The sequence below is a fragment of the Rhinopithecus roxellana genome, chromosome 14 (assembly GCF_007565055.1).
Source record: "Rhinopithecus roxellana isolate Shanxi Qingling chromosome 14, ASM756505v1, whole genome shotgun sequence".
Lineage (NCBI taxonomy): Eukaryota > Metazoa > Chordata > Mammalia > Primates > Cercopithecidae > Rhinopithecus > Rhinopithecus roxellana.
Genome location: NC_044562.1, coordinates 18942965 through 18956748, shown reverse-complemented (window position 1 = coordinate 18956748; position 13784 = coordinate 18942965). Strand labels below are relative to the sequence as shown.

The window sequence follows — 13784 nt, the reverse complement described above, 5'->3', positions numbered from 1 at the left end:
CCTTCATCTCAGGCCTCTCTTAATTTGGTTCTTTGAGCACCAATTAATATAAATGTTTTCATTGTGACTTTTTTAAAACAGCTTAACTGAAATACAGTTCACATATCACGTAACTCACCACTTAGAGTATACCAATTAATGATTTTTTTTGTATTTTCACAGGATTGTACAGCCGTTATTATCATCTCATTTTAGAACAATTTGTCCTTTACTAAAGAAAACCTCACGTCAATTAGCAGTCAATGCCCATTCCCACCTCGCCCCAATGCCCAGCCCTAAGCAGCTGCTCATCTATTTTCTGCTCTATAGATTTGCTTATTCTAGGCATTTTCTACAAATGGAATCCTATAATACATCTCCCTTCATGACTGGCTGCTTTTAATAAGCATGATGTTTTCAAAGTTCATTCATATTGAATGTATTGGTACTTCATTTCTTTTACTGATAAATCGTATATTTCATTGTATAGATATACCACATTTTGTGTATCCATTCATCAACTTGGGTTATTTTCACTCTTTGGCTGTTATAAATAATGCTATTTTGAACATTTGTGTAACAAATTTGGTGTGAACATATTTTGGTTCTTTGGAGTGTATATTCAAGAGAGGAATTGCTGAGTCCAATGGTCCTTCTATTCTTAACTTATTGAGGAAACACCAAAGTGTCTTCCACAGTGGCTGCATTATTCTATATTCCCACCAGAAATGCGTGAAGGCTCCCATTTCTCTACACACTCACCAACACTTGTTATTGTCTGTCTTTTTAAATTGTGATCATACTAGTGGGTGTGATGTGGTATCTACTGTGGTTTTGCTTTGCATTTCCCTAATAGCTGATGGGATTGACTATCTTTTATATATAACTTAAATTTTCTATTAGGTAACATTTCACAGTTATTTTTTAATATCAGCTACCCATGATTGCACAGATGAGAAAATCTCTGTTCAATAATGCCCTAAAACTGAATGAAAAATGTTGTAATAAAAGGTGCACATGTTGCTGGGGCGGCCTCCTGAGCCACAGGGCACTCATCTCAGACTGCACCCCTACCTAAGGATTCTGCCTCCACGTTGCCCCCAGAGCCATCTGCAGACTCAGGCCTGGCCTCTACCCTCAGAATTCAAAAGCAAGTTAGAATCCTCTCATCTTTCAGAATTACTTGTTTTTCATTCTGTAAGTGCTTTTGAAATGCTTAAAAGGTTGCTCTTGTTGACAACCATCACTTTCTTCATGGATGAAGGTCAAAGAAATGTGCATCCCCACCAGGAAATATCCTTAGAGGGGACTTTCAGGCTGGATTTGAGGCCTCTGAAGTCTGAGAGGGAAGGCCAGACCCTCCTGCTATTGATCTTGATCAGAAATTGGGTGGTTCTAGATACAATGTGGTGAGTGGCCACAGTCTGAGCCCTGGGAACAAAGATGGCTCAGGATCAACTTACCCTGGTCTTACAGGAAGCTTCTTGAAGTGTATACAGACTGAGGATGGAAATTGGTTCACCCCCGCAGAATTTGAAGCCAAAGGAGGCTACGCAAGATCAAAGAACTGGAAGCTGAGTGTGCGCTGTGGTGGGTGGCCCCTACAAAGGCTGATGAAGGTATTCCAATGACAAGGCGCCAGACCTGTGCCCCTTCCTGTTGTTCCCTAATAATGAGGAGACTGTTTATTCACCAAATATTTGTTAGGTTATAGCTAAATCCTTGATGCCAGTGAGTTTATCCTCTCACTCAGGAGAGAGGGACCCCATATCCATAACCACACTACAGTGCAACACATTGATGTTGTACAGGGGCTCCATCAGGATAGATGCAGCAGCTTGGAGGAGGAAAGGGTCATTCTGACTAGGGTGCATGCAGACAATTTTGTGCACTGAGAAAAAGAAGAGAGTCGACAGTCAGGCAGAGCAAGAAGACACTTCAGAGAAAGAATGACCTGAAAACCAGAATGGCATTAAAACAAGAACCATAGTAAAACTATTAACAGACCTGTGGATTTAGGTAGATAGGTTGTGTACAATAAGGCACAATTCAGCAACTGAGGTTGTTTGTGGAGCGCTTTAATGCCAGGCTAAGTAACTCAAATCTGTAATTGAGATAACAAGGAATTGGCGAAATCTTCTGAGATTGGAAATGACATTTAAAACAGTATTTTAGACAGCAATGGGGTTTTGAAATGTCTTCACTGTTTCCCCTGCTAGCAAACCTATACTCAGTCTAGAATGCTTAGCTCAAATGTTACCCTCTTCCTTAAATATTCACTGACCTAGCCATAAGTCCTCCCTTCCCAGGGTTCCTGAGCCCCCTACTAATGCCCTCTTTTCACTGTTTATGTTTATCCTTCTGTGAGTGCTTTTTGTCTGTAGATCTCTTTAGGTTTTCCCATCTCCATGTACCCAAGATTGATCAGAGTGACTGACACCCAGTAGCATGCAATAAGTGGGTGCTGCTTGGATAGCTCTCGTGTAGGGACTCCAGCTGGGAGTGGCACTGGTGGAACTGGAAGACAGGTGATAGATGGTATGAGATTATGAATGAAAATCTCTTAGGACGTAGGAAAGAAGCACAAGAGAAGGGAAAATGGTCCTGAAAATGATTTTCTGGCTTCTGTTGATTGGAGTCTAGAAGCACAGGTGAAGAGAGGGAGATGGTTTCTCATTAGACACCTTGGGTTTGAGCTGGCAGTGGAACACTCAGGTAGAAGTATTTGGGAAGAGGTTGGAAATGCCAGACTCACAAAACAGAAACTCAGGCTGACTATGAATCTTGGTCTTTTTATGTTTCAGGAAGGATCTCTACCTAATCCTCCAAAAATACATTACAGGAACAAAAAGGTGATTATTACATAATTTTCTACAGATTCTTGTCACATAACTAATTTAATATGTATGATATCTTATTTTATGGAGTCTCCAATTGGGTAATTATAATTAAGCTTTCACCTTCTCCACTACCCACGTTTAAATTTTTTTATACATGCCTTCAGAGTTGCTACTTTGAGTACTATGTGTATTATAAAGCTAGGTCCTCTTTGGATTAAACTGTATCAGATGGAGATGCTGAGGAGCCATCAAAACAAACCTCCTGAATGTGTTTTAGCAACAGATGCAGATGTTCTAAGAGTGTCGAAGTTGGAAAATCCAACATGGTCATGGAATACATAAAAATATTTCATAATAAGATGAGAGTATCATCTCCAACAAAAAATCAGATTTTTTCCATTGATGTTACTGTTTTCTAACTTTTGTGAAATTGATAGAGCCAACGTTTCCTCACAGTCACTTGAGACATATATGAAACCATATATTATTTCATGGAATAGGTAATAAAAAGAATATTTCTTTTCCGATCTTTCACATCCTCTTTCACCTTCAAAAAAAAATGTACACACAGATACACAGAATTCTTTCTCAACGGGAAATTATTTCCCTTCGTCAAGATGGTGCCATTGGGGAGGAAGATCTCTAGAGGAGAATGTATTTTATAGGAGGGGCTGACCAGGAAAACCTTTTATGTTGATGCCACCTCTTTGGCTCTACCAGAAAGACTGTGCAGACCTGCTTTTTATCTGTGAAAGTGATTTTCCCTTCACTTAAAGAACATGACAAATAAATAGGTTAAGTGCAGTGCAGATTCAGGACAAGGTGATGGTTTTTCCAAGACTGAGTATGAATGAGAACCTGAGGAGAGGGAAGAGAAAAATATCATCCTTATGCACTTCAGGTAGAAATGTGCATTTAACACATTCACAGACTTCTAAAACAGCTCACACATAGCTAGCCACTGGGCTTCATATTCCACTGGGAACCTGAGATCCTGGCCTTTACCTTATCTGATATACTGGCTGATTTGAATTCTCAGCCACTGAGATATTTCATTCACTGGGTTTCCTGAAGGGAAACTATTATGTCACCTTTTCAGTGAGTACACGAAAGACCAGCATCTCTACCTTTCCCCAGGTGCCAAGAGTAACTCAGTCTGGATGACCCAAATGAACTGGCAATTTCCAACCAACCGACTCTCCCCCTCTTCTGGGGTGCAACACTTAGCAGCAACAAGCTACAGTTGCCTCTATATGTTGTGTCTCCTCGTGGGGAGAACAGAGGTCCCCTAAGTGGCAGATCCAGGATCCATTACAAACTCCATGGGTCCTCTGTGCCTCTCAGAGCTTCTCTTGCTGGCAGAGCCATTTGGCTTCTGGAAACTTCAGTGTCACTATCAGTGCCACATGATAGTGTCTCTGCTCAGGCTCATGATAAGGGCCACATAAACCTTTTGGTGGCAGCTGAGGTGTAAAACAATCTGATATACTCACCCAGAATAATCGTTGTATGCTAATGCTTGCTTAAGAGACTCTAGTAATTTTTTTTTTTTTTTGAGACAGAGTTTCATTCTTGTCATTCAGTCTGGAATGCAGTGGTACGATCTCAGCTCACTGCACCCTCCACCTCCGGGGTTCAAGCGATTCTCCTGCCTCAGCCCCCCCGAGTAGCTGGGATTACAGGTGCCCACCACCACACCTGGCTAATTATTTGTATTTTTAGTGGAGACGGGGTTTTGCCATGTTGGGCTGATCTTGAACTCTTGAAACAATATTCATTTATTCACCCATTCAACATATACTTATCAAGCACATACTAAATTCCAAAGGCCATTACAGAAGATCGACCTCAAAAATCATTTCAGGCCAGGCATGATGACTCAAGCCTATAATGCCAGCAATTTGAAAGGCTGAGATGGGAGGATGACTTGAGCTCAGGAATTTAAGACCAACCTGGACACATCATGAGATACCATCTCTACCAAAAAAAAAAAAAATACCCAGGCATTGTGGTGCACACCTGTAGTCCCACCTACTCAGGAGACTGATATGGGAGGATCACTTGAGCCTGGGAGGTCGAGGCTGTAGTAAGCTGTGATTTCATCATGGCACTCCAGCCTGGGTGACAGTGAAACTGTCTCAAAAAAAAAAGAAAAAAAAGAAGAAGATTGTTTCAATTTTATTGTAAACATGGATGAATTACAAATGGGTGGGTAGGAGATTCTATGCTAGTTAGAGAGGCAGTCAGTGACAAGGTCACTTCTCAGGTGCTTGTGCTTTGGATCACACTTGTTTGTAGCCTCTGTATCCTAGGCTAGAGACAAAAGCTGAGGCTGCCTGTATCCCAGAAGGGAAAGGTGCCAACTCCTGCAATGGATATCCAAAAACAATCTAAATAAATCTAGTGGGTTACCTCTTAAAAGACAGTCAGTCAGCCTGACATCTTCTTGTGCTTTGTATAGAAGGGAGAGTGGGAAACTCTCAGGAAGAAGAGCTGCAACACAGAGGACCTTGGAGACATTTTATCACCAGGGCTGTGTCCCTAGGGGAGCTGCAGAAAGCAGTGTTTTTCTTCTCTGGGATACTTGCATGGCCTCCAGGACTCTGGGCCCTGTGGTACCTGGAGGCTGTGGCGGATAAGTTCTCAGCCTGATTATTATTGCAGCTGTTCTGGGTGGGATGACACAAAGGCCAAGTTTAGGAAATATGCCTGAGGGCCCGTTGGAGTAAGAGGACAAGTAGAGCTTCTCTGACTTGGCCTGTGCGAACTAGGTCCAGACTCCCTGCAGGGAATGGGATTTGCACTGGGCTGAACAGTAGTACTTGGGGACTTTTTCTTCCCTCAGTAGATATATAGGTCCAAAAAATCAGATATGAGGGAAAGGGAAGACTGTTTAAAAAATAAAATTTTAGACAAAATAAATTTAATAGCATTTATTGGAGCAAAGAGTGATTCATGAACTGGGCAGCGCTCAGAACAAGAAGAGGTTCAGAGAGCTCTGCTGCAGCAGCCCAGACAGTGAGGCCAACACAGGAATAAGTCAGAGAAACTATATTTAATGGATTATCACAGAACGATGCTAATTAGAGGTCGATGGCAGATTCTAGTCGGTAAAGTCTCTAGTTTCATTTTACTGTTTACATCAGGTTTCAGTTTGCTTACATAGGAAATTAAAGCACTGGGGTCACCCCAGCCTACTGGCCTTCTCCTCCCAACTATTTTTTTACAACTGGTTCCTGAATTCCTTCAAAGATGACTACTTAAATTTAAGTAAGTGATAGATGGAAACAATGCCTTCAGTATCGTAAATCAATCTTTCTGTTTTTTCAACAGAGAATACTGAAGTCTCACAATAGCTCAGTGGACCCTTGTGTAAGTACAAATTCTGAGCTATGACCCCAGAATATTCCACTCCTTTCTCCAGGGACATGTTCTGTACCATGACTGCTGTTCCCTGAAGCATGTTCAGTCTCAGTTGGAGTATGTTGCTGTGTGTGATGAGCAAAGAATACCAGTTGCATCACGCAAGCCAGGTAGATGTGCCTGGGCCTTGGATGTCTCAGTGTGAAAGCACCCTTTCCATCTGTTTCAGTAGAAACCTTCCAATGTTCTTATTTCCTTATTCCCTTGGATAATGAGTATGGGAGGCTGAGCTCTAGACCACTGAGGTCTCTTTAGACACAGCTTGAAGTGGTAATGGGTAGGGCTGGCCTGGTGACTAGGGGGAAGGAGTAAATGTGAGAGGATAACGCATTCTCAAGTAGGGGGTATGGATGAAAGGGGAAGTCCCAAAAATGCACTCCAAGGTGCAGGTAGAGCTGAAGATCATCTTAAGCATCAGCCAGAAGGAACAGAGCATGCCAAGCTCTTATGTTTAAGGTGTGGAGTCTGTCATTAGTCCTGTAAAGGAGTACATATAGGACAAGAGGTCCTTTATAGAACCCCTATGACCAGTCTTAGGGAAGCCATTAGGCTGATGAGCTGGTTAGGACTGAAACCATCACGACCTAGTAAATCCTGAGGCATTTTAACTCAACTCCTTATCTGGTGCTCAGTACTATACAAACTTTCTGATCCCATGGGCCCCATCCATTCTCTACTTGCTATATGGCTGCCTGCTTTGGGTTCTGCTGAAATCATGGATGAGTTCTTTCTCTAAATGAAATTCTGGTTTGCTCCTTTTCATTGCAGTGAGATGTCAGTTTTAGGTAAGGTCACTTTCTTGCACAACTCCAGGAGGCAGCACTCACATAGAATATCATGCAATAATACTGACACATAATACTTAACTGAGGAGGGATGCTCAAATAGTTTTATACACACCTTACATCCAAAGCAATCCTCCAACAAGATTTAGTTCTTATCCACACTGATTTTGATGCCCAGCCAACTCAGGGACCCATGAACAGTTAAAACGGTCCTGGAGGTCAGTGTTTGTGTGGCTGATTTTGTATGAGCTTGACATGGAGGTTTATGTCTCACAGCCCACAGGCAGATGTCTGTGGGAAAAAGAGGAAAACAGTTCCAGCAAAGGTATGGTCACCGCTATTAATAATTTTTCCAAGGCCAATAACAACATTGACTTATAATATACCCATGCCTCCATACCCAGACTTTGCTCAGGTTGAATCTCAAACTATCCCGCATCCTGGAGTCACCTGAAGAGCTTTAAAAAATATTGTTGCCTGGATCCCACTTCTAGGGAAATTCTAAATTAATCAATCTGGACTATGTATGACTTGAACATTAGAATTTTTTAAAGGTCCCCAGATGATGCTGATACATAGAATTACCTATTCTGTCACCTAAAGAAGAATACCAGTGGCTACACCTCAGCCCTGACCCAGTGATTCAGAATCCCTGGTGCTGGGTTCAGGACATTAGCATTTTATACACTCTCCTGAGACGAGTCTAATGTACAGCCAGACCAACAACCAAAGAACCAGAGAAATCAAATCTCTTCTTGAAAAGATACAGATTTGGGGGGAAAAAAGGCAGATCGGAGGCAAGACCAACTTCCACCTCCAACTCAGACAGACAGAACAGCATGTTGAGACTCACATCGTGAACTTTTGCTACAAGAACCACCACAGGAACATTCCAGCAAAATAAGGAATTCACAGACCCTTTGAAAGAAGTGGTTTGCCACTGCAAACTCTGTGAGACAGCCAAAACACAGTTCTCAAAGTGTGAGAGGAAAAAAGTCCACCTGTGAGCACATATCCTCACTGAGAAACCTGAAAATCCAGATCACAGGAGAAGGATTTCACCTAACCTAGAGCTGAAATGAATTTAGAGAGCTGGGCAAAATATAAAAGTAGAAGTAGCAGCAGAAAGAGCCCTGTAGGCACTCCACACAGGGCCACATGGGGTCTGTGCTCAGGAACAGTGGAAACAGCCAGTGGCTGTGGATGATGGGTTGTCCCCTGCTTCCAGAGGGAAAGTGTGACTGGCTTGTTTGAATAATTCCATGGCTGGCAGGGAAATGAAATCAGCTATTCAAAAATAAGCAGAAGGTGCAAGCAGTCCTCTTGATCTGCTTCCTATCAACTTAGAAGTATTGGTAGGAAACCTTATCTACAGGAGCAGAGCCAGGGGAGAACTTGTAGATAGACCATTCTAGGCCCTCCCAGTGTTAACAGATGTCCATAATATTGAACTCTAATTTTAGTCCTTACAGCACTTTTCCCTTGAACGACAAAGGGCTCAGTCACAGACCGGTTCTTTGTCATGAATACACATGCATTTGTCTACAATACAGCCTCTACATATTGGTCTCTATATTTGTTCCATAAATTCTGTTGGTTTTTAATGACTGGGATTTGCTCCACAACACGTGGATGCAAATACTATCATATTTTAACTTCACTAAATCAAATTAAATCTAGCTAAAGGTCTCATATATTGAGACTGGTGAGAAATGGAGAACTAGTTGATTTCCCATTCTTTTCATAGAACAAAGCACCAGCTCTTTTATGGGCCCAGGAAATGAGGAGAGGGCCTCCATCTTCAACACTGTATGATGCTGTTACCATGGTCCTTGGTCATTAGAGATGACATCTTTGCACCTTACAATCCAAATTAGCTAAGTCATGGGAGATCTTCTGCCAGACTCCCAGAGCCAAAGAGCTCTATGTGCCCCCTGTGACCCACCTGGTCATCTGTACTCATGGTCCTTCCCACTCAGAGGTAGGTGCACAGCCCTCTAGGCACAGAATCCACAGCCTAGGAACCCCTAACTAGGCCCTCTCTTCAACTCATGGGGAACTTATGGCCAAGAATACGGCATGTGATGATATCTCAGAGGCTTATTCTATCATATGTAATTCTCTGAGTCTCCTTTTCACCAGTTGATTTGTGGCATAGGCAAATGGATTTAACACTTTATTTCAAAACCTGGTTTTATCTGCAGCATAATACAATTATTCAGATTCCTATAAAATCACCATCTTGCTTTGTTGCTAGTCTTTCTGCGTTACAACCTTTGGTTTTATAAGGAAAACGTTTTTATTCTGACACATACCCCTGCCTCCTGAACTTCACTGCAGACCAGGATTTGTTCTGAAATCTCCACGCCATGCTTTTCCTTCATATCCCAGGGAGAAGCGTACGCCTGTCCACACAGGCTCACACATAGGCAGTGTGTTCTAGATGCCCAGAGGGGTGGCCTTCCTGAATCTTGTGGTTCCCAGTGACATGGACACTGTTTTACCTTCTAGATGAGAAACTTGGATGAGTGTGAGGTGTGCCGGGACGGAGGGGAGCTGTTCTGTTGTGACACTTGTTCAAGAGTCTTTCATGAGAACTGTCACATCGCCCCTGTGGAACCTGAGAGGTGAGTGACATGCAGGTGCCTCTCCTTCCTCCTTTAAGGGACCTTCCGCCTGCCAAGCGCACTCTCCAGCAGAGCGCCCACTTGTGTCTAGATGGGGAAGGAGCAGGTTCGTCGGGTACTGGGACCCAGCCCTGTGATCAGAAGGCGCTGGCAGCAGGAGGTTCGTGTTCTCTGTGCTCTCAGGGACCCGCCTCTGATATGCTGCGGCCAGTGCTGGGGACCCTTTGCCTACATGCTGGTATTGTCCTTTCCTTCAAGTTTTGCAGGAGAGTCTCCTGTGCCAGGGGATTGAGGAAAAGAAACACCAGTTGTTTGTACTTTGTGCTGATTCATACAAGACAGGCAGCACGGTCTCATTGGGCTGATGGAGGCCCGAGGTCCCTGGAGCTGAAAGCCCAGTTTCTGAAACTCAGGCCTGGCAGGCAGGGCTGCTTGTGCTCCCAGCAGCTCAGACAGGGAAAGGAGAGTCCACACTCACGGTGACACCACCTTCCTCAGGCTTCCTGCCTGCTGCTACCACTGATGTGAGGGAAAAGCCAAGGGCTGGAGATCCCATGTGTGAATCCTGCATACTCTGGGAAGTGTTCCCCTCCCTCCCATGACTGAGCCCATCAGCCATTCCTGAAGGAAGACAGTGGCAGCCACAGGAACGGTGGCCATTTCCAGGGTCCCTGCCCTCTGCTCACCCATGTCCAATCTCTCAGGACCCCGTGGAGTTGCATCTTCTGCAGGATGAAGGAGTCTTCAGGAAGCCAACAGTGTTGTCAGGAATCTGAGGTCCTGGAGAGGCAGATGTGTCCACAGGAACAGTTGGTAAGTCAGATGCAAACCCCAAGCCTTCTCCTTTCCCCTCACACGTGAGCACCATGAACAAGCGCAGGGTCAGGGGAATGCACCAAAAGGAGCCTGCTCTTCCGAGCCACACCTCAATCACACTGATAGAAGACCACAACTTGTTTGCACAAAAAATAACTCAGCCATGACATGTCTGTTTCCAAGAGCCATGCATGTTAGAGAAACTTGTAGAAGAAGGGTGTGAGTCGTGTGCTCTGTCTCATGCATGTGGGCTCATTCTCTCCAAGCTGCTTTTCATTTACGGCCTCTTTCTTTTGCAGAAATGTGAGTTCCTCCTCTTGAAAGTCTATTGCTGTTCTGAGAGCTCCTTTTTTGCCAAGATTCCATACTATTATTATGTAAGTAAAAACAGCAACCCTTGATTACAGGCTGCCATGACATTACCTGACCCTGAAATGGGCCCTCGTGAGATTTGTGATCTTAATCCCACCGGGCAAGAGCACACGCTGTCGTTACAATGTTCACCTTGTTGTATTTCTGCTGGATTTTTTGGGAATCCACAGAAGGCAGACATTGAACTATGCCGGTAGCTTTTCCATTGGTATTTTTGTCATCAGATTAGAGAGGCGTGTCAAGGCCTGAAGGAGCCCATGTGGTTGGATAAAATCAAGAAAAGGCTGAATGAGCACAGTTACCCCCAAGTGGAGGGGTTTGTACGAGACATGCGCCTCATCTTCCAGAACCACAGGGCCTCTTACAAGGTAGGCGGCTCTTCCTGCTTCCATTTCATTTCTTTCCATCCTTCCCCTCATTTTCTGGTGCCTAGAAAAATTTAGTTTCCCTCATCCTGTAATAAGCTTGCACAAGCAAGGGTTCTGGAAGTGATTGATTGTTTTCAGTTCAGAACTTAAGCTCTTCTTAGCAAAGAAACAGGCAAAAGGTGTCCCTGCAACCAGAACCCCAGGTCCCTGAGAGCTCCTCCCCCACCTGCCCCAGAGGAGACAGGAGCTCAGAGAGAGCAATTGAGTCCTGCCTGCTGCAGCATATAAAGAGAAGAGAATTTCGTCTTAAAGTGGTATTGTGCTTCTTATCTGCCCCCAATCCCAGAAATCCCAGACTCCAGATTCCTTTGCATGTGAATAGACTGTATGGTTAACACGGATTAGCATCAAGGAGTAGAAGTGACTGAGAAAGGAACAGATCAGTGATCTTACCTTATACCCTTCCACTATCTGAATTGTTGAAAGAGCATAGATTACTTTCCTAATCCACCGAAATAAGCAATCAAAACCAAAGAAGTAATAATCTCAACTGTGGAAATGATTTCACTTTTCTGCCCTGTTAATAAGAAAGGATCATGCTGGTAAGAAACACAAGTTACTGTTAGCTGCATGAGTTTTCAGTTTAACCTGGTTAATGTAACTTAGGGTGTTTAAGATAAGAATTCTACTTAGTAATAGTGTATTTCACACTTCAACATTGTTCAGAGAGTAAATATCAAATGTTCTCACCACAAAAAATGATAGTTTTTTGAGGTGATGGGTATGTTAATTAGTTTGACTTAATTATTCCACATAGCAGTCATATATCACAACACTACCTTGTACTCCAAAATACATACCATTATAAATTGTCAACTTACAGTTTTTATTTTTTAAAGACAAGAGTCCTGATCATTCTCAGTTGAAAGGTGTCTAATGACACTAATGATAAGGAACATCGTTTTTGTCTTTATTATTTTTTTCCAGTATAACGATTTTGGCCAAATGGGACTTAGACTGGAGGCTGAGTTTGAGAAGGATTTCAAGGAAGTGTTTGCTATTCAGGAAACAAATGGGAACAGTTGACTGGTTTAGTGGATGCTGAAGGTCTTCAGGAAATGGCACCCCAAAATATGCCACTGCTTTGCCACTGACTTCAAACTGAGAGCACTTGGGAAATAGCACAAGCAGGGAGGGGCTTTTCTCTGAGCCTCCCTCATCTGCCCAAAGACAAATCCTCAAAAGAAATTCGATCATCATGAATCACAACCCCAAGAATCTCACCAACCAGAGAAGAGTAACTGAGATCACAGGGAAGGAGATTGGAGGTGACACCAGCACAGACAGACTCTCACCTCTTCTCCTGAGGTTGGCTCCAGACAACGTTGATTACTCACAAGACCTTTCTCCTCTGTTTTTTTTTTTTTTTTGAGATGGAGTCTCACATTGTCACCCGGGATTGGAGTGCAATGGCGTGATCTCGGCTCACTGCAACCTCTGCCTTCCAGGTTCAAGCGATTCTCCTGCCTCAGCCTCCCGAGTAGCTGGGATTACAGGTGCCTGCCACCACACCCAGCTAATTGTTTGTATTTTTAATGGAGACAGGGTTTCACTATGTTGACCAGGCTGGTCTCGAATTCCTAACCTCATGATCCACCTGCCTCCACCTCCCAAAGTGCTGGGATGTGACAAGAGTGAGCCACCACACCCAGCCACTTGCAAGACCTTTTATCTGAAAACCAGCCAAGCTTTATTCACGACACACTTCTTCCCTTCCCTCTCCCACTTCTGTGGCCAACTCCCTGCAGAACGCCTAAACCCTCGTTCTTTTCGATAAAGGTAGCTCATGATGGTGTATGAGTGTCAATCATCTGACCCTTCTTGAAGTCTCATATTTCGTGGGACTCCTGTGCAAACATATATTATTAAAAATTTTTTCCTTCTGTTAATCTACTTATGTCAATTTAATTCATTCATAGCTCAGCCAAAGAACCTAGCAGGTTAGAGGGAAGCCATTTTTCACTTCCCTGCAAAGCTGTTGGCATCCTGGCACCATCTCCTCTTCTGGCCAGGTCTTTTCATCCCCAGCTGCTGAGTGGTGGCTGCTAATGCCAGCAGTCCCCAGAGTATTACCCTTGGTTGAATGGAATCAGCTTTACCTGGAAGTGACACCCGGTGGCCTGAGATCAGCCCCCTTGCCTCAAAGCAGGACCAAGGATGTGGTGTGCAGCTACTCTGTGCTCCCAGGAATCAGGCTGGAGATAGTCTCCAGCTGTTGCCACATCCTGGCTCAGCTGTTGCCCACATGATGAGCTTCCCCCGCTCCCTTCTGAGTGAACGCTCACCATCAATCTCTTGCTTAAAGGACTTCATCCCAGAATGTGCTTCTGGGGAATGCAACCTAAGGTAATGGCCCCAGGAAGTGAACTCTGAGGACAGGATTCTGGAGTTGGATCACTGTCTAGCCCAATGGTGCTAGGTGGAATACGGATAGTCCCAGAAGTGCTATCACTGAGCAGTTGCCCAAATTTTCACCTGTAGTAAATTGGATGAGCTACAATTGTCTGGCATTTA

The 13784-nt window shown here is 43.8% G+C and overlaps 1 protein-coding gene across 1 annotated transcript in view; it reads left to right on the top strand.

Moving 5' to 3' along the window:
- Positions 1-12766, top strand: part of SP140L (SP140 nuclear body protein like) — a 55886-nt gene extending 43120 nt beyond the window's left edge. The window contains exons 11-18 of the mRNA XM_030917135.1: positions 1456-1598; positions 2784-2831; positions 6153-6191; positions 9539-9654; positions 10359-10467; positions 10770-10847; positions 11067-11210; positions 12198-12766. Coding sequence (XP_030772995.1) covers positions 1456-1598; positions 2784-2831; positions 6153-6191; positions 9539-9654; positions 10359-10467; positions 10770-10847; positions 11067-11210; positions 12198-12296 — 776 coding nt within the window. The 3' untranslated portion in view covers positions 12297-12766. The remainder of the gene's footprint in view (positions 1-1455; positions 1599-2783; positions 2832-6152; positions 6192-9538; positions 9655-10358; positions 10468-10769; positions 10848-11066; positions 11211-12197) is intronic.
- Positions 12767-13784: the final 1018 nt, after the last annotated feature.